Raw genomic sequence first — 23,733 nt, forward strand, 5'->3', positions numbered from 1 at the left:
CCGGATCGTCTCCCATGACGATGATGACGTCTGATGCGGGGTTCGCAACACCAGACATCCACCAAGGGCCTGAATCTCCGCCAGGCAGTCCTCAGGATTTTTGAAAGTGATAAATAGGATAAATAAAAGTTATTTTAAAAGGAAGATTGTTTTCTGCTGTGCCGTCAAGATGCTTTGGCTTTTTTTTGTCGCTGCCTTACAGTGCAGTCTGCGGAGGTACAATACAATACAATACAAGTCTATTACGCCCGGTAGGCCAACGCCCAATGGGCTCTGAAGCTAAAGGTACATACACTTCGCTAGTTATTGCCTTGCTCTCGCCAAGCCCATACAATTCTCACCTTGTTCCTTCCAGTCTAGTCATTGCTTTTCTTCTTAGTCCTCGTGATTGTTAGTAGTAGCAGGTCAACTTGAAGCCCAATTCCTCCAAGTGTTCAGTTTCCTATCTTCGGCGGCTGAAGCAATGCCTGCTGTTGATTATTTGAGGGCGTCATAGGTTATCGGTTAGTGTTGATAAAATGTTACTAGGTTAGTAGTGTTCCCGTCATCTCCGTTCCAAGCGACCTGTAGCGATCGCGAACCTAATCGTGGCCAGCACCGCGTCCATGTCTGGCTTCCATTCCTGACCGTCTGATGCTGCCTTACCTCCCAGATGAAAGGAGAGGTTGCCGCGTTTCTCATTTATACTCTGAAACATCTCTTTGCGTTGTGTCGTCCATTTCACGCATCGAAAGAGGAAATGCTCTACCGTTTCCTTTGCCCGCCCGCACGGACATTCATCCGTCGGTGCTGCCCTGATCTGATATAGGTAACCGTTCAGTCGCGCCATTCCGGTTCTCAGTTGTGCCAGCACGCTGGCCTCTTTCCATGATAATTGATCGTACAGCAGGCGGGTATGTTTACCAGGCAGAGCCGAGTCGACCCTTCTAGAATGCCTGCCCACTCCATCTGGTAGCTTCCTCTCGCTTCGCAAACCTGCCCTCGTTCGATTAAGAATTGTGGTCTTCGCTTTGATCATTCCTCTCCGTGGTGTCATGTACGGCTCCGTTGCGTAACGAGCTGACATCTTGGCTGTCTTCTGGATTTTGAGCTCGCTGTCGCGTGGTAGCCAGATGATATTGACTCTGTTGCCGTTTCCTCGGAGCTTCTCTATAGCATCATATATCTCTCGGATGTGCCCTTGGCCTGACTGCTGGCGTGGGTTACCTATAGCTTGTGCAGCCGATTTGTTACTTGTCGCGATCACAATGACTCGATACTTCATCTCCGGCAGGTAGTTGAGACCATGAGCGATCGCTGCCAGTTCGGCTGTGTACGGGTTGTGTTCTTCCCTCGTACCCAGGGTGACCGAAAAGGTTTCGCTGATCTTGCCGGCTCTTGCCACGGATATGGGGATTCTGATAGCTACTCCCATGCCGACTAGATCATTCCGTGCGGAGCTGCTTGTCGCTATCCTGACCGCCCATCCTGCTTTGGCTAGCTCTTTGATCTTGTTTTCTTCTTCCTCTCCTTGACTGTTCAGTATGACTTGTAGGCGTGCCTCCCACGGAGCGAGGGTGAATGGTTGAATGACTTCCATGGTATCCTTCGGTACCTCTCTGCATACATCCGCGATGCGCCTGAGTGGAGATATGAAGCGCCTGAAGGCTTTGATTCCTCGTAGGAGTTCCCGGACCGGGTTGGTCCGCGGCAGCGTGTGTATGTCTACCCATAACTTGCTTGCTCGTCTCCAGAACCTTTCTTGAATGGTCGCTATGTGGGCTTCAGCTTCGGCCACTCCTGTCGCCACGCTTGTGAAGGACCCTATAATCGTCTGTGCTCCTATTCTTTGTACTCGATGGATCGCATATGCCGATACTGTTTTGCACGCATGCATCCAGACGTTGGAGGCGTAGTCCACCACAGGGGCTACCATGGCTGTAAAAAGCTGCCTCGTTGTTGAGGGAGCCATTCCTTTCAGTCGTTTCAGTTCCAACGCAGCTCCTAAACCCTTGGTTGCTGCCCTTGCGATGTGTTGCTTGTAGTGAAGCCGTGAGTCCATGATGACACCCAGGATCTTGACCTGATCCTTCGGAAAGACTCTCTCACCCTTAATAGTAAATGGTTCTGAGTCTACTCTGCCTGTGTACCTGGTGAAATGTATGATCGCCGTTTTTTCCGCCTCAAACGTCGCACCGCTGCGTCTCTCCCAGTCAAGAGCTTTGTCAATGACCGATTGAATCCCTCTCTGGTTGCTCTGGGCTGTCGGTCCCGATACCCACGCCGTGTAGTCATCGACAAATGCAATAGCCCCACCATTCTTATCGATCTGAGTTTGCACTAGATCTGCATTGAAGAATAGAAACAGTATCGGTGACAAGGGCGACCCCTGCGGAAGTCCTGCTTGTGGTAGAGGTCGGTTTTCGGAACTTTGGCCATTAATTACAATGGTTGCAGTTCGCTCTGAACAAAAGGCATCGATCCAGCGCAAGAGACCCTCGGGGATCCCTCTCGCCTTCATCCGCTGCAGCAACCTCTCTTTGCACACGCCGTTGTATGCGCCTTTAACATCGAAACTAACAACGCTCACAACGTGACGTGAGCGCCATGCTGAGAAGATGTGTTCTTGCAGGAGTACGAGGGCTTGCTCCGCTGATCGTTGCTTCCGCGCGCCGAAATGGTTGGTCGGAAGAAGTCCGTGAGTCTCCACCGCGTGGGAGATTCTCTCAGCAACTACCGACTCTAACACCTTACCCAGCGTAGCGAGAAGCGAGATTGGTCTCCACGCTTTCGCAATCGTGTAATCATCTTTACCTGGCTTCTTGAGTGGGATGATTCGAGCATGTCTCCACTGGTTTGGTATCACGCCTTCGTCCAGTGATGCTTGGAAGATGGCGAGGACGTCGTGTTTCACTGACGGCCAGACTTGCTTCCAGACGATCGCTGGTAGTCCATCTTCTCCTGGTGCCTTCCATGATTTTGTCGCCCACAGTTGACGTTCCACTTCTTCCAAAGTCAGGTCGGGCATCGTTACTGGGGCTCTCTGTTGTCGTGGTCCTTCGTCTTCGATGGTGTCTGGCAATGGCGGGAAGAACTTGGCTAGCAGTTCTTCGGCTTGCTCTTTATGGCTCGTTGTTGCTGTTCCGTCTGCTTTGACGAGCTGCGGTACTTTCCCAAAAGCTGCGTCATCCCCAGACTTCATGTACTTGGCTGCTTTCCAGATATTATCGTTATCCGCCAGAAACTCCTTCCAATAATTGTTCTTGCGTTGTCGGATGGCATCGTGGTATTGCTTCGCCGCAGCCTTTGCCGTGTCTTCGAGATCTGCAGTGTTCTGTCCCGCACGCCTTATGGCTCGGGCTCGATTCCTCCAGTACGTGTATATATGCCGCAGCTGTGTGAGGTCATGGGTCCACCACCGCTTTGCATATGGCGACGGTTTGGCTCTGGGTGTCAGTGCTTGGACTGCTTCCAGCACGGCCGACATTAACCTGTCCGTTTTCTGCTGCACCGTGTTTCCCACTGGCCTAACTCTCAGCGTCTCCACAATCCTACTGTTGATCTCCTTCCAGGGTGCATTCTTGAACAGAAGTCTTTCTTCCTGTTTCGGTGCCGGGACTGAAATGTCGAACACCGTCTCTATCGTGCGATGGTCCGACCCGTGCTCCGTACCATGTATTGCACATTTGATGTTTGTGTCTGCAAGCTCCTCGGACGCCAGAACCAAGTCAATGGTTGTTTCGTAGTCTCCGCTTTGCCATGTCTTTGTGCCCCGGCGAAGGAGGCTCCTAAGCATGAAATCGTTCATCAAGTCAATGATCGGATCCGCCTCGCCCTGTCTCTCCACTGATATATCGTCTCCGCCCCACATCTGGTCGTGGCGGTTAAAGTCGCCAGCAATGACCAGATCTACCGCTCTCCCCGATCTCTGTCTCACCTCTTTAATAGCTTTACGAAGCTTAGCGCATATGTCTTGTAGAGCTTGGCCGTCTCCCCCCGGCACGTAGACAGACGCCGTGAAGACCAGACGATCTGGCAGCCGAACAACCGCTGCCGTCACGTCTGGGGAGTCTATCGGCACCTGCTCGGCTTCCACCTCCTTGTTCACCCAAAGCATACTCCGAATCACCCATCTACCTTCCCTCTCTGTCGTAGGCACCATCTTGACCCATTTGTGGTGCCCCATCGGTATTGTTAATAGCCTACCCTGAATCCTCCGTGCTTGGGGTTCTTGGATGGCTAATACGGTTGCATCCTGAATGTTCTTGTCGTTCATTAAACTATCATGTACCGGTCCTTGCTTTCTGACATTCAGTTGAAACAGTCGGAATATGCTATTCATGTTGTAATGGATAGAGCTTCCGGCAGCTTCTGCTGTATGACTCATGGGGGCCGCCGCATGGGATACATTTCGGAATCATTCCTGTGCATGCACTGTGGTGATGGCCTTCTTGCCCGCATCTGCCACAGACTTGTGGTCTGTCGCATTGGTAGGCCTTATGGCTCGTGATCTCTTGGCAGTTGTAACATTGCTTGGGGCGCTCACGACGTTCAAACGCCTTTGTAGTACCGGATTCTCCTCCAGCCACAAAGAATCCTTCATTGATGAACCGCCTAGCTTCTGACCGTTTTTTGAGATATACGACCATCGAGCCATATGCCTTGGGGATATCTCTCTTGCTGAGCCATGCTATCTTTGCAACCTCGGTGTCATTTTCTCGGCCGAGCATCTCGGTGATCTCAGTTCGAACTTCGTTCCTCTCGTTTAGCACCGCAATACGGCTGGTATTATCCACTCTGATAGGGTACAGGTCGTCTCGTAGGATCCGGGCTCCTGGGGCCAGTTTTGTTTCCGCTGCGCGTTTCACAATCTCATGCTCGCTCTCGTCCCTGCAGGTGATCCTGATGCGGTGGGGATTCTTTGGGTCCCTAGTCACCGCTCGGCATCGCCACGTGGGATTATCCAGTTCGGAGCGGACTTCGTTCTCCACTGTCGCTCGGATCGTCCCGGCTGAGAGCCTAGTCTCATCTTTTCCTAGTCTTGAAACGTCAATCGTGCAGTAAAGCATGTCTGTGGGGTTCGGCGGAGCGGCTAAGGTCCTCGAATCGTTGTGGGGTAAGAACGGTGTCAGTCGTGTGACGTCAGCATATGATCGTTGAGGTCCGTCCAATGCATTCGTGGTGATAGTTTCGAGCTGCTCGCGGGCTCGCTGCAGTTCCTCGGTCATCTGTTCCTTGATCTCCACCATCTGCTTGCTCATCTCGTGCACTGTCTCTTCCTGCTTTGCAACAGCTTCCCTAAGTTCCCTGGACATCTCTATCTGTTCCTTCAGCGCTTCCTGCAGCCTCTTGGTCTCCCTGCGCGACTCCGCCAGGAGGTCCAGCGCCTTCTGCAGCATTGCCCTTCCATCGCTACTTCCGCTGCCGCTGCCGCTACTCTTTCGGGTTTCGGTCGGTCGGTCGATCTGTTCTTCGGCCGGTACATTTCGCGTCGTCTGCCGGGTAGTTTTTCGCGTTTCTTTGGCAGTGTCTTCCAATTGTCGCGCGGTGTCTCGGACTTTGCTCGTTGGCCTCACCATTCGACTCGGGCGCTTTGGCGTCGAAAAAGGGGCGTCCTGCTCCACTACGATCTCGGCTCCCATTGGGTCCGCCATGATGGTAGGCTAACCAACCTCCACACACACTTCTTTGGTCAGGATACCCACGATAACCTGCTTATACTTGATGCGTTTCTCAAACAATCGAGCCTTCTTGGGGGGCCTGATAAGCTCCTGTCCTTCCCATGTCGGTACTTGTACAGTACAATACAAGTCTATTACGCCCGGTAGGCCAACGCCCAATGGGCTCTGAAGCTAAAGGTACATACACTTCGCTAGTTATTGCCTTGCTCTCGCCAAGCCCATACAATTCTCACCTTGTTCCTTCCAGTCTAGTCATTGCTTTTCTTCTTAGTCCTCGTGATTGTTAGTAGTAGCAGGTCAACTTGAAGCCCAATTCCTCCAAGTGTTCAGTTTCCTATCTTCGGCGGCTGAAGCAATGCCTGCTGTTGATTATTTGAGGGCGTCATAGGTTATCGGTTAGTGTTGATAAAATGTTACTAGGTTAGTAGTGTTCCCGTCATCTCCGTTCCAAGCGACCTGTAGCGATCGCGAACCTAATCGTGGCCAGCACCGCGTCCATGTCTGGCTTCCATTCCTGACCGTCTGATGCTGCCTTACCTCCCAGATGAAAGGAGAGGTTGCCGCGTTTCTCATTTATACTCTGAAACATCTCTTTGCGTTGTGTCGTCCATTTCACGCAGCGGAAGAGAAAATGCTCTACCGTTTCCTTTGCCCGCCCGCACGGACATTCATCCGTCGGTGCTGCCCTGATCTGGTATAGATAACCGTTCAGTCGCGCCATTCCGGTTCTGAGCTGCGCCAGTACACTGGCCTCTTTCCATGATAATTGGTCGTATAGCAGGCGGGTATGTTTACCAGGCAGAGCTGAGTCGACCTTCCTAGAATGCCTGCCAACTCCATCTGGTAGCTTCCTTTCCGTTCGTAGATCTGCCCTCGCTCGATTGAGAATTGTAGTCTTCGCTTTGGTCATTCCTCTCTGCGGCGTCATGTACGGCTCCGTTGCATGACGGGCCGACATCTTGGCTGTCTTTTGAATGTTGAGCTCACTATACGAGGATAGCCAGATGATATTGACTCTGTTGCCGTTTCCTCGGAGCTTCTCTACAGCATCATATATCTCTCGGATGTGCCCTTGGCCTGACTGCTGGCGTGGGTTACCTATAGCCTGGGCTGCAGATCTGTTACTTGTCGCGATCACAATGACTCGATACTTCATCTCCGGCAGGTAGTTGAGACCATGAGCGATCGCTGCCAGTTCGGCTGTGTACGGGTTGTGTTCTTCCCTCGTACCCAGGGTGACCGAAAAGGTTTCGCTGATCTTGCCGGCTCTTGCCACGGATATGGGGATTCTGATAGCTACTCCCATGCCGACTAGATCATTCCGTGCGGAGCTGCTTGTCGCTATCCTGACCGCCCATCCTGCTTTGGCTAGCTCTTTGATCTTGTTTTCTTCTTCCTCTCCTTGACTGTTCAGTATGACTTGTAGGCGTGCCTCCCACGGAGCGAGGGTGAATGGTTGAATGACTTCCATGGTATCCTTCGGTACCTCTCTGCATACATCCGCGATGCGCCTGAGTGGAGATATGAAGCGCCTGAAGGCTTTGATTCCTCGTAGGAGTTCCCGGACCGGGTTGGTCCGCGGCAGCGTGTGTATGTCTACCCATAACTTGCTTGCTCGTCTCCAGAACCTTTCTTGAATGGTCGCTATGTGGGCTTCAGCTTCGGCCACTCCTGTCGCCACGCTTGTAAAGGATCCTATGATTGCTTGTGCTCCTATCCTTTGTACTCGATGGATCGCATACGCCGATACTGTTTTGCACGCATGCATCCAGACGTTGGAGGCATAGTCCACAATAGGGGCTACCATGGCTGTAAAAAGCTGCCTCGTTGTCGAGGGAGCCATTCCCTTCAGACGTTTCAGTTCCATCGCAGCTCCTAAACCCTTCGTTGCTGCCCTTGCGATGTGTTGCTTGTAGTGAAGCCGTGAGTCCATGATGACACCCAGGATCTTGACCTGATCCTTCGGAAAGACTCTCTCACCCTTAATAGTAAATGGTTCTGAGTCTACTCTGCCTGTGTACCTGGTGAAATGTATGATCGCCGTTTTTTCCGCCTCAAACGTCGCACCGCTGCGTCTCTCCCAGTCAAGAGCTTTGTCAATGACCGATTGAATCCCTCTCTGGTTGCTCTGGGCTGTCGGTCCCGATACCCACGCCGTGTAGTCATCGACGAAGGCGATGGCACCACCATTTCTATCGATCTGCGTCTGCACTAGATCTGCGTTGAAGAATAGAAACAGTATCGGTGACAAGGGCGACCCCTGCGGGAGTCCTGCTTGTGGTAGAGGTCGGCTTTCAGAACTTTGGCCATTAATTACAATGGTTGCAGTTCGCTCTGAACAAAAGGCATCGATCCAGCGCAAGAGACCCTCGGGGATCCCTCTCGCCTTCATCCGCTGCAGCAACCTCTCTTTGCACACGCCGTTGTATGCGCCTTTAACATCGAAACTAACAACGCTCACAACGTGACGTGAGCGCCATGCTGAGAAGATGTGTTCTTGCAGGAGTACGAGGGCTTGCTCTGCTGATCGTTGCTTCCGCGCGCCGAAATGGTTGGTCGGAAGCAGCCCGTGGGTCTCTACCGCGTGGGAGATTCTCTCAGCAACTACCGACTCTAACACCTTACCCAGCGTAGCGAGAAGCGAGATTGGTCTCCACGCTTTCGCAGTCGTGTAATCATCTTTACCTGGCTTCTTGAGTGGGATGATTCGAGCATGTCTCCACTGGTTTGGTATCACGCCTTCGTCCAGTGATGCTTGGAAGATGGCGAGGACGTCGTGTTTCACTGACGGCCAGACTTGCTTCCAGACGATCGCTGGTAGTCCATCTTCTCCTGGTGCCTTCCATGATTTTGTCGCCCACAGTTGACGTTCCACCTCCTCTAGAGTCAGATTTGGCATCGTTACTGGGGCTCTTTGTTGCCGTGGTCCTTCGTCTTCGATGTTGTCTGGCAGTGGCGGAAAGAACTTGGCTAACAGTTCTTCGGCTTGTTCTTTATGGCTCGTTGTTGCTGTTCCATCTGCTTTAACGAGCTGCGGTACTTTCCCAAAAGCTGCATCGTCCCCAGACTTCATGTACTTGGCTGCTTTCCAGATGTTGTCATTGTCTGCCAGAAACTCCTTCCAGTGCATGTTCTTCCGTTGTCGGATAGCATCGTGGTATTGCTTCGCCGCAGCCTTTGCCGTGTCTTCGAGATCTGCAGTGTTCTGTCCCGCACGCCTTGCGGCTCGAGCTCGATTCCTCCAGTACGTGTATATATGCCGCAGCTGTGTGAGGTCATGGGTCCACCACCGCTTTGCATATGGCGACGGTTTGGCTCTGGGTGTCAGTGCTTGGACTGCTTCCAGCACGGCCGACATTAACCTGTCCGTTTTCTGCTGCACCGTGTTTCCCACTGGCCTAACTCTCAGCGTCTCCACAATCCTACTGTTGATCTCCTTCCAGGGTGCATTCTTGAACAGAAGTCTTTCTTCCTGTTTCGGTGCCGGGACTGAAATGTCGAACACCGTCTCTATCGTGCGATGGTCCGACCCGTGCTCCGTACCATGTATTGCACATTTGATGTTTGTGTCTGCAAGCTCCTCGGACGCCAGAACCAAGTCAATGGTTGTTTCGTAGTCTCCGCTTTGCCATGTCTTTGTGCCCCGGCGAAGGAGGCTCCTAAGCATGAAATCGTTCATCAAGTCAATGATCGGATCCGCCTCGCCCTGTCTCTCCACTGATATATCGTCTCCGCCCCACATCTGGTCGTGGCGGTTAAAGTCGCCAGCAATGACCAGATCTACCGCTCTCCCCGATCTCTGTCTCACCTCTTTAATAGCTTTACGAAGCTTAGCGCATATGTCTTGTAGAGCTTGGCCGTCTCCCCCCGGCACGTAGACAGACGCCGTGAAGACCAGACGATCTGGCAGCCGAACAACCGCTGCCGTCACGTCTGGGGAGTCTATCGGCACCTGCTCGGCTTCCACCTCCTTGTTCACCCAAAGCATACTCCGAATCACCCATCTACCTTCCCTCTCTGTCGTAGGCACCATCTTGACCCATTTGTGGTGCCCCATCGGTATTGTTAATAGCCTACCCTGAATCCTCCGTGCTTGGGGTTCTTGGATGGCTAATACGGTTGCATCCTGAATGTCCTTGTCGTTCATTAAACTATCATGTACCGGTCCTTGCTTTCTGACATTCAGTTGAAACAGTCGGAATATGCTATTCATGTTGTAATGGATAGAGCTTCCGGCAGCTTCTGCTGTATGACTCATGGGGGCCGCCGCATGGGATACATTTCGGAATCATTCCTGTGCATGCACTGTGGTGATGGCCTTCTTGCCCGCATCTGCCACAGACTTGTGGTCTGTCGCATTGGTAGGCCTTATGGCTCGTGATCTCTTGGCAGTTGTAACATTGCTTGGGGCGCTCACGACGTTCAAACGCCTTTGTAGTACCGGATTCTCCTCCAGCCACAAAGAATCCTTCATTGATGAACCGCCTAGCTTCTGACCGTTTTTTGAGATATACGACCATCGAGCCATATGCCTTGGGGATATCTCTCTTGCTGAGCCATGCTATCTTTGCAACCTCGGTGTCATTTTCTCGGCCGAGCATCTCGGTGATCTCAGTTCGAACTTCGTTCCTCTCGTTTAGCACCGCAATACGGCTGGTATTATCCACTCTGATAGGGTACAGGTCGTCTCGTAGGATCCGGGCTCCTGGGGCCAGTTTTGTTTCCGCTGCGCGTTTCACAATCTCATGCTCGCTCTCGTCCCTGCAGGTGATCCTGATGCGGTGGGGATTCTTTGGGTCCCTAGTCACCGCTCGGCATCGCCACGTGGGATTATCCAGTTCGGAGCGGACTTCGTTCTCCACTGTCGCTCGGATCGTCCCGGCTGAGAGCCTAGTCTCATCTTTTCCTAGTCTTGAAACGTCAATCGTGCAGTAAAGCATGTCTGTGGGGTTCGGCGGAGCGGCTAAGGTCCTCGAATCGTTGTGGGGTAAGAACGGTGTCAGTCGTGTGACGTCAGCATATGATCGTTGAGGTCCGTCCAATGCATTCGTGGTGATAGTTTCGAGCTGCTCGCGGACGCGCTGCAGTTCCTCGGTCATCTGTTCCTTGATCTCCACCATCTGCTTGCTCATCTCGTGCACTGTCTCTTCCTGCTTTGCAATAGCTTCCTTAAGTTCCCTGGACATCTCTATCTGTTCCTTCAGCGCTTCCTGCAGCCTCTTGGTCTCCCTGGTACTTGTACAGTCCCGGCCGAAATCAGAGGCCGCCCCAGCTTTCAGTATAAAGTTTCTGAGCACGGATCATCTGTGGCAGCGTGGCTGGGTCCAGTCCGTCTAGGCTATGTCGATACTGTAATGGCTTGCCCCACCTCCTAGGAGTGGCTGCTATTGTCGGCTTACTGTCATCAAAAAAAGGCCGCTTGTGGCCGCTTGTGGCCGCAAGAAAGTTGACTTATTTCCTCTTATACTCTACTGTATGCTGTGGGTCCAGGACAAGTCTGTCTTTTATTCCAGCATATTCATTCAGATCGCTATGCTAGCAATGGAAAGCACGAATTAATTATCCTATAGCAATAGATACCAGAGCTAATTGCCAGATGACAAATAAACATGGCCATATTTACTATAATGGTCTCTTACTTTGCATGACAAAATGTCGCACTGGATGTGCTTAAAATGGATGGAAGGTCGGGTCATTCATAATGAGCAACAGTAGTGAGTTGATTGGTTCTATCTTCTGTGTGGGGTATTCCATCCCACAGGTTTTACTTTAAATCACCCAGCTTGATTACTAAGGGCTGTTGTTCCTGAGCCTCGTTGAGACCATGCCCGGCCCGCGACACAAAACCACTTCCAAGGGTCTATTGTAATTCACTCCACGCTTGTCTTCTTAGTGGTCATGTATCCGTCCACTGCCCACGTCCGCCATAGAAATCCCCAAAAACACAACTCTTCCTGATGGACAGCCAATAACAATGGTGCTTTTTACAGTAGCTACTGCCCCACGGCGACATTCGGGAGGTAGCCAAAGCAAGTCCCTTCCTGCCGTAGTAACCCAAGTGCCGTTACAGGTAAATATTGGGGCCTCCAAAAACTTCAACGATGTATGAGTGTCTGCAGGAGATTCTGAGTCGCTGGTCAAAGCAAATATACCACAACTTGTGACAATGCCACGCTCATCAGACGTAAAAGACAAAACGTCCGCAAAGGCGCCCGACGAGATGACGTCCTCACATATTCCGGTCTCTGCATCCCAGATCCTTATCGTCTTGTCCCAAGAGACCGACGCCACCTTTTTCGAGTCATGCGAGAACACCACCGAGTTGACCTCCCTGCTATGGCCCTCTAGCACTCGCTCGCACGTGCCCGTCTCTGCGTTCCAGATCCATATCGTCTTGTCATACGAGGCCGATGCCACCTTTTTCGAGTCATGCGAGAACACCACTGACGTAGCCTCGCCGTTATAGTTTTCTAGAGTCAACAAGCATGCGTCCCAATTTTCTTCAACCTTCGGCAAGTTGCTTATCCATCTTGGAAAAGCATGTTCGAATGTCCGTCTCACAATACTCTTGCTTGGTGCAAAAATCAGACAAGAATAAATCTGCAGCGGCGCTTCAGCTATCACGGGAAAATAAGCCTGAAGAAATCGTACGGCATCGGCCACAAAAGTCGACAGGCTTGAATCTTCTTGGTTCTAACACCTGTCAGCGGGGTTGAAGCTCTAAGATATAAAGAGCATACCTCCAGCCATCTTGCCAGTGACCTGAGTGAGTCGAGACATTCCTTGATTCGGCCCAGTAAACTCATCGCTTCCACCCAATGTATGAAGTATGTCTTCAGGAAATCGTGAGCTTCGTTACTATTTTTTGACTTAGGATTGCCCTCCATTTGGTGATAAGCCCAGTACATGCAAGCATATTGGAGTTGTGGGGGTATGTATTCCTCCAGCTCTGAATCGTCTATCGTAGATCGGCGCGTCCCTGGGAAAGATAGGCCGCATATATTCTCATGCAAACCGTCCCGCATGACACGCAAACAGTGTTTCGCTAAGGTTTGGTGAGTATGTCTTTCGTCGACCCGGAACTCGCTTTCGTTTGCGAGGAGATAGTCTCGAAATGACAAATGCAGTAGCCGCACAGGCGCTTTCCGTCTCGGTGGTATACTGAGAACCGAATGGAGTGTGTCAAGTCTGTTATCCACCACCTCGGGATCGACCTCAAGCAGCTGTGACAAGGCCCAAACTGAAAGAGGATTGGCAAGGATGACTATACTGCCAATTATCATCTTGAAGTCTTTGATGATCTGCTTTTTATCCTCTTCCGAAAAATCAGTGATCAACGAGCGTAGAACTGGCCCATAAGTTCGGTCCAATTGAGATATGTGGCCTTTACTCTCGTAGTCCAGAACCTTACGCAGCTGTATCGGAGGGCTATCGCGTTTCCGATCGCCAACAAAACGACAAACGGTCGCTGCAAAGATGAAGAGCGGTATAGCCATCTGCGCGAGACGCTCTACCGCTGGGCGACCTGGCCAATCCGACGGCAGCTTCCTTTCATCGCCCACAGTCATGTTGAAATCATGCCGGATCTTCTTGAACTCGTCGTTCAAAAAGACAACTATATCGTGCTCGACAATTTGCGCTGGGATTTCGTGTAGAACTAAGTCTTGGTAGAAGCCTCGAACCTCGCTGAACCCCAGTCGAATCGGAAGCTCTGGCCTGCTCGTCAAGAATACCCTGAGATGAGGGCGGAGAGTTTTGGCTTGTGAGAAAATGTTGATCAGCAACCTGATGTCAGCCTCTTGATCACACTCGTCTAGCGCGTCGATCACCATCACGACTGACGACGGGGTTGTCGCTGTTGCTGCTGCCTCAGATAGCGGTCCCTGGATGAGCTTTTCAAACTGCTCTTTCACAGACTTCCTCGCAATGGCTGGATTGGCATCGAGAGCTTTTTTGATGAAGAATGCAACTCCTGGTATGCTCAAGGCCAGTTGGTGGGCCAGAGTCGACATGAATTTGCTCAGGTTGCCTCTATCCATCTCTCCTCTCTTGAAGAAGAAGCTGGCACTAAGATCACCTCGCTTAGATCGCAAATATGCAACAGTCCGTGCGATGGTCGACTTTCCAGTTCCTGCCATACCGTTAAGCCAGAATATCGTCTTCGAGTCGGGGTCATCAATCCAGCGGCATATATCCTTGAGTAGCTCTACTCGGGTGCCAGGTAGGCAAGTAGGGTTGTGTTCTTCAGCATGAGAGTCCCGGGAAGCCCCATCTGCGACATGTAACTGATTAAGGGCCGTTCGGTAATCGACGTTCTGGATGGGGATGCTATGTTACAGTTTTCAGTAACAGTGTTTGCATGTTCACGCGCGCCTTACCTCAGGCTGTTGACTTCCTGTTTAACTAGTTGTTTCTCTCGTAAGCGGCTGCATAATATTTTAATTAATCCATATAAGGATTACTAACGTGATTGAACGGCCTAGACGACTCTTTGTGTCGCTTCGAGCTGCCTAGCTGGAACGAAGTCAAGCAGTTCTACCGCGAATGCTGCCGCTGTAGCAGCCGCATATCGCTGCCATCGATCATTCTTATGCGAGTCCGCGTAATCACAAATGCCACGTATCACCAGACATGGAAACCGATCCATCAGGCCCGCAGCTTCCATCTCCACACAGAGACACTGATGGCCAGTGTCTTCCAAAAGACTGTTCCGAGTGGCTGCATCCTTAATGAGTGTGTTTCCAGAGGCAATGACGCCATAGTGAATCGCTGGATCGGTCGACTCTCGCCGATCACGCTTCACCTCCCAGGCTAAGTCGCACTTATCGCAGTTGCTGCCACCGACATGGTCGTGTTGCGATTCAAACAGTCGATCGTTTTCGGCTCCCTGATAAGTGAACGCTTTCTTCGGACGCTTCATATAAGGGTTGGCTTCCAACATTTTCTGAAGCAGCTCCGGTACTTTGGATGGAGCCTGTTCATGTTGCGCCTGTAGACGTCCTAATGCACTAAGAAGCACCAAAGGAGGTTTATCGAGAGATCCTTTCCGCTCCCAAGCACCGTTCGCTTTCGTCTTCCCAAAGTCATACTGCACTACTCCTCCGGTCGTACCGTCGGGCTGGCTGACGACGACATCACCTAATCGGATGTCGTGGTCTAGATCAGGTCGAGCGATTCCTCCCCCAATGCCCACTAACAGACCGATCCGAATATGAGGTAACGAATGAATCAAGTTTGATGCGGTAGTTGCGGCAGATGTGATACCGTAGACACCTGCGGGAAGTGAGGCGATTACAACATTGTGTTCGCCTATTCGGCCCCACGTGTACGAGTTCGTGTCAGATGGGCGTGGCTCAAAACCTTCAGGCGCGACATGATGCTCGTGGAGTAACGCGGTCGCTGCTGCTAGCTCGACGGGGAGGGCAGTAATCCATCCGATAGTGTAAAGGTCGGGGCTTTCAAGTTGCGTCTTCATCCTTGAAGAAAGGCCCAGATCCACAGGAACTAGGGGTCTAGCTGTAGATCAGGACTTCGGCCCGGTGTCCTAGGGCTGAAATGGCAGCACAGGATGCGGGGTTGCGGAATCGATACGCGTCCTTTAAGACTGGAAGCGGAACAACAGCCGGTCCGATGACAAGGATCATTTTTGCCTCAGGAACTACCTGCCATTCAACAACCCGGCCCCAGAGACTGCTTACTGTACCTACCCACGTCAGCGGGGAGGTTAAAACCGCGGACCATCCCTGGCGCGACGCGGCCTCTCTTATCGATTGGGAATTGGCTGAAGAGCACTCTGTAGATGGAGCCATCTTTTTCGCACGGGGAAGAAGCTCAGGATTGACATCTCGTTCATCTGCAAGGAGGAGCCTCACGGCTATAGTGTAGTGCAACAACAGGGTAGTCGCGCTCGGCAGCTCGCGCAGAGGGACCGGCTATTGGAAACACAAGAGGCTGCTGGCCAGCCCCGTGCCTGGAAAGACGTGTATGATCTCATGCGATGCAACGGAAACTTATACCAGGGCTCGTACTGCTACGTTGATGAGCAAAGAAAGCATATCGGATTAAACACGAGCATTTTGACCAAGATGGTTGAGTATGCTGAACAAGGTAATGATCTAAGGACGCACAGGGACGTGCCACCCTACATCCTCGACATGATCTACGAGAAGGAAAAACTAGACTGAGCGGAGAGAGAAACGGAAAGCGCCCAGCTTGGAGAGTGATCGCCCAATCAAGATCGTGAATATCTTACCCTCACCCTATGCCCATTCCACTGCGGAAGGGTGTACCTCACCATTATCTAATTTTGGGACTGTTTCACCATCGGTAGTAGACCTGACAGATCTGGTGATCCCGAAACCGATTGACAGGGCCGTAGATGATTATACCGAATGGCTCTGCGACCAGGTCGAAGATGAGCACTGGAAAGCAGGCTTTCGCAGCGCGGGTAGCATCACGAAGGCCGACTGTCTCGACTTGAGGCACGTCTATCAGGACCGGGACATTGGATATTATGTCAACCAAGGCGTCAAGGCTGGCATCGCCAGGTCGTTCGTCCAGGATATCAAGATGTGGGCTGACAGTCTGTGATCCTATGGTACAGATCAGATGAAATATCAGCCGCTCGTCTCGTTTTGTTTATTACAGAAGTCTGTCTTTTGATCTATCTATTCATCTACCTGTTGATCTATTGCTCAACCTATGGCACCTGCTCCATATACTCATCAATAGTGAGCCCAGCGTGACGGAAGTGACCTCTGGTTCTCGTTTCACGTTTCCCCACCGCGTCTACACATGCCCGCAAGAACGCTTGGAAGTCCTTCTTGAACAGTTCAGACAGCTCTGGTCCAGGCTTCTTGATGAAGTTCTTCAGCTCCGCAAAATATTCCTTGATAGGGTTGAAGTCCAGCGAGTACGGAGGCAAGTAGAGGAGCTCCACCCTAGCCGCAGCACACATCGGCTCCAGCTCATCGTTATGGTAGAAAGATGCATTGTCCATGATGAGCACAGACTTCGGTTATGGCCATCGTCCGCAGCTTTGTAGCAGCTGCTCGATAAAGTCCTTGAACAGAACGGCATTAGTAGACCCATGATAGACGCGGGCTAGCTCGATACCATCCTGCGTGTAGGCAGCGAGGATTAGATACCTCTGTTCGCGGTTGAACCTGCCAACCTGGATGGGTGTCACTCCACTTGGAGCCCATCCCTTCTTGCGGTAACCGATGCTTCTGTCGGCGCCCAACTCTCAACAGCTTATAGAGGTATAGATCTCGGAGCTCTGGGTTCCGTTGCTGCGCGACACGATGGCAGTTCTTTCGCGTCCATTGGGCATCCTTCAACAGGCGACTGATGGTGGAAAGAGACACTTCATCCTCGAGCTCATCGCGGAGGAAGGTCACCATCTCGCTCCGATCGGTGGTAGGATGCTCGGTGAGCCTGTCGAGCAAGGCATCTCGTTTGTAAGGGGTCACCTTCTTGTAAGGTCCGACGCGGTTCGGGGGCGCCTTTGTCGATGCGAAAAGCCGATACCTGGCTTTAGCTTTACGGACGGTTCGAGGGTCGCAGGGAATGGCCTGGGCTATTTGTTTAGTTGGCTCACCGCGTTGGATCATGGCCTTCATCATCTCATGGTCAGCATCAGACAGTCGGGGAGCCATTTTAGGTCAGCAAGTCAGGGATTATTCTGGATGTTACGGGCCGGATGGAGGATGACAGCTGTCGTTGCGACTCCTTTTTCCTTGGACCAAAATCAGCCACTGTGAAGGTAAAAGCACGTGACGGAACCTGTCATCATCTTTTCAGCGTCAAGGTCCGATCGCTGACATCCTAACCATAAGCCTGGGGCTGGCTGCACCATCGATGGTCCAAAAATGGCCCTCATGGTTGATGACAGTGACCACTTTGGAAGCCCGACAAAGAGCAGCTCCACTTGTCTGTCTCTAGCGAATCCACTTCTAATGTGATGCTGATATGGATAGTGTATGTAGATACCTGAGGCAGCAGCTTGCTTAACTGTCGGACCGGCTGTTATTCCGCTTGCGGTAGCCGCAAAGAACGCGTGTGCATTGATTGAGCAAGCAACCCCGCATCTACTGTTGTCATTTCAGGGCTAGCTTTAGAGACACCCGGCCGACCTTGACCCCAGTTCCTGTGGATCTGGGCTATTCTTCAAGGATGAAGACACGGCTTAAAAGCCCCGACCTTTACACCATCGGATGGATTGCTGCCCTCCCCATCGAGCGAGCAGCAGCGACCGCGTTGCTACACGATCGTCATGACGCGCCCGAAGGCTTTGACCAGCATCGATCCGATACGAACTCCTACACGTGGGGTCGAATAGGTGAACACAACGTCGTGATCGCGTCGCTCCCTGCTGGAGTCCACGACATCGCGGCTGCAGCAATCACCGCATCAAACTTGATCCATTCATTACCTCGTATCCGGATCGGTCTGTTAGTGGGCATTGGGGGAGGCATCCCTCGGCCTGATGAGGGCCAGGACATTCGACTAGGCGATATTGTCGTCAGCCAGCCTGACGGTACGACCGGAGGGGTGGTGCAATATGACTTGGGAAAGGCGAAAGCGAATGGTGGCTGGGAACGGACGGGATCGCTTGATAAACCGCCTATGGTACTTCTCCACGCACTATCAAGTCTACAGGCGGAGCATATGATTGCGGGCTCGAGGGTACCGGAGTTGCTCCATGTGATGTGGGAAACCAACCCTCGTATGTGCATCTCCACAAACAGTTTTACTTATCAGGGTGCTGGGAAGGATCGACTATTCAAATCACAACATGACCATATCGGTGGCAGCAACTGTGATAAGTGGGACTCTGCCTTGGAGGTAAAGCGTAGGCAGCGAGAGTCAACTGAGCCAGAGATTCACTACGGGGTCATCGCCTCTGGCAACAAACTTATCAAGGATGCAGCAACTCGGGACAGTTTACTGGAAGATATCGGGCATCGATGTCTGTGTGTGGAGATGGAAGCTGCGGGCCTTATGAATCGGTTTCCGTGTCTGGTGATACGTGGTATTTGTGACTACGCGGATTCTCACAAGAACGATCAGTGGCATGGATACGCGGCCGCTACAGCAGCAGCATTCGCGGTAGAGCTGCTTGAGTATGTCCCAACTGGACAGCTTGAAGCGACGCAAAAAGTCGTCGAGGTCATTCAATCACGTTAGTAAAGCTTGCATATATGAACTGAAATACTGCACAATTACTCACTAGAATTAAAATAGTTGAACAGAGAATTAATAGCCTGAGGTAAGGCGCGTGTGTATATGATTCCAACGCTATCGCTCAAAACTGCAACATAGCATCCCTATTCACAACCTTGATAATCGAACGGCGCTCAATCAGCTACCTATTGCAGAAGGCGCCTCATTCGACTCTCGCGCTGAAGAACATAATCCGACCTGTCTACCTGATACTCGAGTAGAGCTTCTTAACAAGATAAGCTGCTGGATTGATGACGCCGATGCCAAGGCAATATTCTGGCTCAGCGGCATGGCGGGGACTGGGAAATCGACCATCTCGCGTACCGTTGCTCGAAGACGGCACGAGCGTGGCGAACTTGGTGCTAGTTTCTTCTTCAAGAGAGGAGAGACTGATCGGGGTGGACTCAATAAGTTCGTGCCTACTCTGGCTCGCCAATTGGCCTCGAGATTTCCGGACATTGCGCCCGTAATCAAGAAAGCCATAGATGCGGACCCAGAAGTAGTGTTGTTTATATTGCGCAGTAGTGCTGGGTGAAAATGTATTTTTATGAAACTTGGTTGTTCATTATTGAGCTGAGAGTTATTCTCGGGTTTATATCTCTAGATGATTGTATCTAGGACTTTGAACTTTAAATCTAGGACTTTCAGACTAACAGTCTGAATCCTGAAGGGAAGGGGATTCCCGGATTTTCCAACACGCCCCCATCCACCTTGTCTTCAGGGCACAGAGTCATCGTGGACTTCAGTACTCCAAATAATACGACCTGCTTCCTCGATCGGACATGCACTGACTCGAATTGCTTCTAGAAAGTGACCGTGGCTGACGGCGTTCAATGGTTTAGTGAGTCCGTCTGCTACCTGCTCATGTGTGCTGACGTATTGCACATCAATATTCCCGGCTTCAACTTCTTCTCGGATATGGTGCTCGGTTAACGGAATGTGCTTTGTCCGTTGGTGAAGCTCAGGGTTTCTGCATAGCTTTAGGGAACCCTGGTTGTCGCCGTTCAGTGGGATAGGCATATGTAGCGGAAGGAGCAGTTCAGAGAAGAGGTTCCTAGTCCAGGCCAATTCTCTGGCACACTGGGAGAGTGCTGTATATTCAGCCTCGGTAGTCGATAGTGCCACTGTTTCGTGCCGTTTGGCCCTCCATGAGACTGTAGATCCTTCAAGTTGAACAAGCCATCCAAACGTCGATCTTCCCGTAACAGTGTCGCCTTTCCAATCCGAGTCGGCCCAAGCTGTGATGCTCCAAGCGGATTCAGGATCTTTCTTGACGCCCCCAAGCACCAGGCCGTGGTCTCTTGTCTGCTGTAGATAGCGGAGACCTCTTTTGATCATTCGTGAATGTGTTGGTGATGGATTCGACATGTATCTTGAGAGTACCGAGAGTAGGAAAGCTAAATCGGGTCTGGTTTGGGTCATTCCATACATCAGCGAGCCGGTTTTCGAGCTATAGTCTTCTCGTTCTTCTGGAGAAGCCGAGTCGCCATTGTCTCTTGGTTGCAGTGTCGAGAGTGAATTTCGCTCCATCGGGGTCTTGACCGGTCGACAATCCTCTAAGCCGAATTTCTTCAGTATTCTGGTAAAATATGCATCCTGGGAAAGGTAGATCAGCCTTGAGTTCCTGTCTCGGGTTATTCTTACTCCAAGAAAATGGCTGGCGGGACCGAGATCAGTCATTGTGAAGATCTCTCCCAGGCGGGCTTTGTACCCTTGGATTGCTTCCTTGTTGCTGCCCATGATGAGGAAGTCATCCACATATGTGATGATGATCACTCCCGTTGTGGGATTGTGATATACGGCCGTGTCAGACGTTACTTGTCGAAAGTCAAGGGATTCCAAGGCCTCCTTCAGCTTCTTTTGCCATTGCCGAGGCGCCTGTTTGAGTCCATAGAGGGATTTGATCAGTTTGCAGATCTTCTCGGTTGAGAATCCTGGCGGACGGTCTTCTGGGTGTTGGTCGAAATACTCTACAAGCCCTTCCGGCATTTCGATGAAGACTTCTTCCTCGAGGTCCCCTTCCAGGAACGCCGTCGACACGTCCATCTGCTCAATCTCCCAGTCAAGACAGGCAGCAACGGTGAGGAGGATTCTCCAAGTCGCCGCTTTGGCAACAGAGGCAAAGGTCTGGTTGTAGTCAAAGCCGAACTGTTGTTCAAAGCCTCTGACCACCAGCCGCGCCTTGAACTTGTCGAGGTTGCCGTCCTCGTTTTTCTTGACCTTGAATACCCATTTGACGGTAAGTGGCCTATTGTGAGCTTGGTTGCGGTCCAGCATGCGCCAAGTTCCTTTCGTGAGGAGACTGCGCAGCTCACTGTGTATTGCTCTGAGCCAATGCTCCCTTTGCGGACCTTGAAGCGCTTCAGTCATTGTTTTGGGCTCAGTGATCACCTCTTTTCGGAGATCGGGCAGCTTAGCTGATGTCATGGATGTTGTCGTCTGTCCATGCTGAGGATTATGCACCTCAGCATGCTGAAGATTGTTCACTTCAGACCTTTGTGGCCTTGGAGTCTTTGTCTGCTCCGTGACGGACTGTGGCCGGCTTGAGATGGGAGCTCCGTTCTTGCGGATTTCCGGCTCAACATCATGCTCAGTTTCGGTCAGGAGTTCTGTCTCCCCAACCTTTTCGTAGAATTGTACATTTGCAGAACGGACGATCTGATGTCCCTTCCTGCGAGAGGGCACCCAGCAGGTGTAGATCTGTGAACCTTCCATGCATAGGTAGATTCCAGCCTCTCCTCTTGGGCCAAACTTGTGTGATCTCAATCTTCGTTCCTGCGGTATGTGTATCGTGACTTGTGAGCCGCAGATTCGTTCTCCGGACAGATCCGGCTTGTTGTCTTGTCCGGGGAAGGCCTCGTTGAGAAAGCTTTCCATGGGAGTGAGGCCATCAATTGCCCTGGTGGCTGTCACGTTTGTCTTGCGCACCATATCTTCCAGGACCAATGGCCAGAGCTCTATCGGGATTCTTTCCGATTCCATGGTTGCTCTGACTTTGTCAAAGATGATGCGGTTAGAGCGCTCAGCAACTCCGTTAAATTCAGGAGTATATGGTGTCGTCTTGATGATCTTGACGCCGTGAGTGTACTCGAGGTTTTTGAGAGACGCACCATAGAGCTCAGAGCCGCCATCCATTTGGATTGCGTACACTCGGATGCCATACTGAGTTCGTATCTTGGAGATGAGCTGGCCTAGAAGTTCCGAAGCCATCCCCTTCCTCGTGAACGTGTAGGCCCATCTCATTCTATGCCTGTCATCTGTGGCAATCATTCCCCATCGTTCGCCTCTAATGCCCGGTGGATTGACTTTGAAGGTGTCAACATGAATGAACCCGGCCCTGGAGGCTCGTTTCCGTTTATTTCGCGGAGTCCATCGTAGGGCCTTTGCGATGTCGCAGGCGAGGCAGTAATTGAAAGGCTGATGGTCGTGGTGGCCGTCACAGTACATTCCTCTGGTCATTTTGGCAGTCTGTGACACCTGATATGCGTTAACATGGCCGAGTCTTCGGTGCCAAAGGTCGACATTCAGGCATTGGTTTGATGAAGCAGTGTGATGATTGCATGGTTCTGGCTGGAGTTCCGAGACGGCCTGGTTTGAAACAGTAGTCTTTCCGACCTCAGTGTTCACGTACAGACCGTCCCTTCCTATGCAGAGGAGACCAAAGACATCTCCTGTTGGGTCGTACATGTCGTTCCCGTCTATCCAGCCGCCGTTCTTGTATAGCCTGAGTCCTGACATGACATTTACCGGAAACTCAGGGATGAACAGCGTGTCTTTGAGGTTAATTGTGACCTGCTCACCCCATTTGTTTATGAAGCAAATTTTGACTGTCCCCTTACCGAATGGGTACACCTTCCCACCGCCCGTAACGAGGACCGTTCGGGTTGCAGGCTGCAGTTCTGTGAATAGGCTTTGGTCGTTGCAGATGTGGACTGATGAACCTGTGTCGAACAGCCATTCTGCGGTTGAAGAGATGTTATCAAGGGAGACTTTACACGTCTCTGTATTGTCCATAGGTAGCTCGTCTGAGACGCTGTCTTCAAGAATCAGAAAAGATCGCTCAACTGTCATGTGATTTGATTCCTTGATATGGAGATTCTTGGTGCTGTCGCGTTGAAGATCATGCTCCATGAGTTCCTTGGCGAGACGGACTGCCCAGTCGGGTCGCTTATCCTTATGGGCGAACCAACAATCATTTTCATGATGTCCTCTCTTCTTGCAGTTCGTGCAGGTATGTTCCTTGTTCTTGCCGACTCGATGATTGGTTTCCTGGCTAGACTTGTTCGCGGCTCGCTGGTTCTTTGAAGATCCTCTCCTCCGGCCACTTGCCTCTTGCTTTCTTGCGGCCGGGCCCTTCCTTCCAGTCTTTTTACTGTGAGCCCAGTACGTGGAGGCAGTACCATGACTGTCATCATCATCTGATGACCTGTTTTCATCAATGAGATCTTGCTGCATTGATCGTAGTGTTGGCGGATGCTCCGAGCGTAGGAGAGCGCGCTGTCTGGCAGTCCAGTCAGGGTACTCGTTCTCGCAGGCAGTCAGATAAACAACCTTTTTGAGGGTATCTGAGATTGGTTCTTTCTGCTCGAGGAGAAGTTTGACGAGTCGTTCAAAGTCGACATTAAATTGTGGAATTGTCTCGTAAGAGCTTGTTTTGATCCGGATGAACTGGTAAAGTGTTGTCTGCAGAAGAACTGGGCCCGTGCCAATACAATAGGCCTGGAGAAGGTTGAACATCTCCTGGGGATTCTCAATCCCGACTAGTTGACTGAGTGCTTCTCCAGTGCAGTTACCTCGGATGGAGACGGCAGCTTTTGCCGCCCTGATCTTTTGATCCATAGTCTGCTGT

General features: G+C 51.5%; 4 protein-coding genes across 6 annotated transcripts; 2 read left to right on the forward strand and 2 right to left on the reverse strand.

The window, feature by feature from the left end:
• Positions 1-11,447: 11,447 nt before the first annotated feature.
• On the reverse strand, positions 11,448-14,021 carry FOXG_21492 (uncharacterized protein; the record flags this gene model as incomplete). Its single annotated transcript, XM_018401832.1, has 3 exons — positions 11,448-12,353; positions 12,401-13,988; positions 14,011-14,021. The coding sequence occupies 3 exons, from the start codon at positions 14,019-14,021 to the stop codon at positions 11,550-11,552; spliced, it is 2,403 nt and encodes an 800-aa protein (XP_018253851.1). The 3' UTR covers positions 11,448-11,549.
• Positions 14,022-14,139: 118 nt separating this feature from the next.
• On the reverse strand, positions 14,140-15,135 carry FOXG_21493 (uncharacterized protein; the record flags this gene model as incomplete). The annotated part of the gene is made up of 1 exon (XM_018401833.1): positions 14,140-15,135. One exon carries the CDS (start codon positions 15,133-15,135, stop codon positions 14,140-14,142), a length of 996 nt encoding a protein of 331 aa, XP_018253852.1.
• An 80-nt stretch (positions 15,136-15,215) lies between these two features.
• On the forward strand, positions 15,216-16,250 carry FOXG_14189 (uncharacterized protein; the record flags this gene model as incomplete). Its single annotated transcript, XM_018394253.1, has 3 exons — positions 15,216-15,383; positions 15,491-15,767; positions 15,991-16,250. The coding sequence occupies 3 exons, from the start codon at positions 15,216-15,218 to the stop codon at positions 16,248-16,250; spliced, it is 705 nt and encodes a 234-aa protein (XP_018253853.1).
• A 1,494-nt stretch (positions 16,251-17,744) lies between these two features.
• On the forward strand, positions 17,745-23,733 carry FOXG_21494 (uncharacterized protein). Of its 3 annotated transcripts, XM_018401834.1 has the most exons (3): positions 17,745-18,843; positions 18,906-18,930; positions 18,984-23,733. In XM_018401834.1, the coding sequence occupies exons 1-3, from the start codon at positions 17,835-17,837 to the stop codon at positions 19,417-19,419; spliced, it is 1,470 nt and encodes a 489-aa protein (XP_018253854.1). In that variant the 5' UTR covers positions 17,745-17,834; the 3' UTR covers positions 19,420-23,733. The 3 variants fall into 3 exon arrangements, with proteins under 3 accessions (XP_018253854.1, XP_018253856.1, XP_018253855.1); XM_018401836.1 differs by having other exon boundaries at positions 17,745-18,930; XM_018401835.1 differs by having other exon boundaries at positions 18,906-23,733.

The sequence above is a fragment of the Fusarium oxysporum genome, chromosome 14 (genome assembly GCF_000149955.1).
Source record: "Fusarium oxysporum f. sp. lycopersici 4287 chromosome 14, whole genome shotgun sequence".
Taxonomy (NCBI): Eukaryota; Fungi; Ascomycota; class Sordariomycetes; order Hypocreales; family Nectriaceae; genus Fusarium; species Fusarium oxysporum.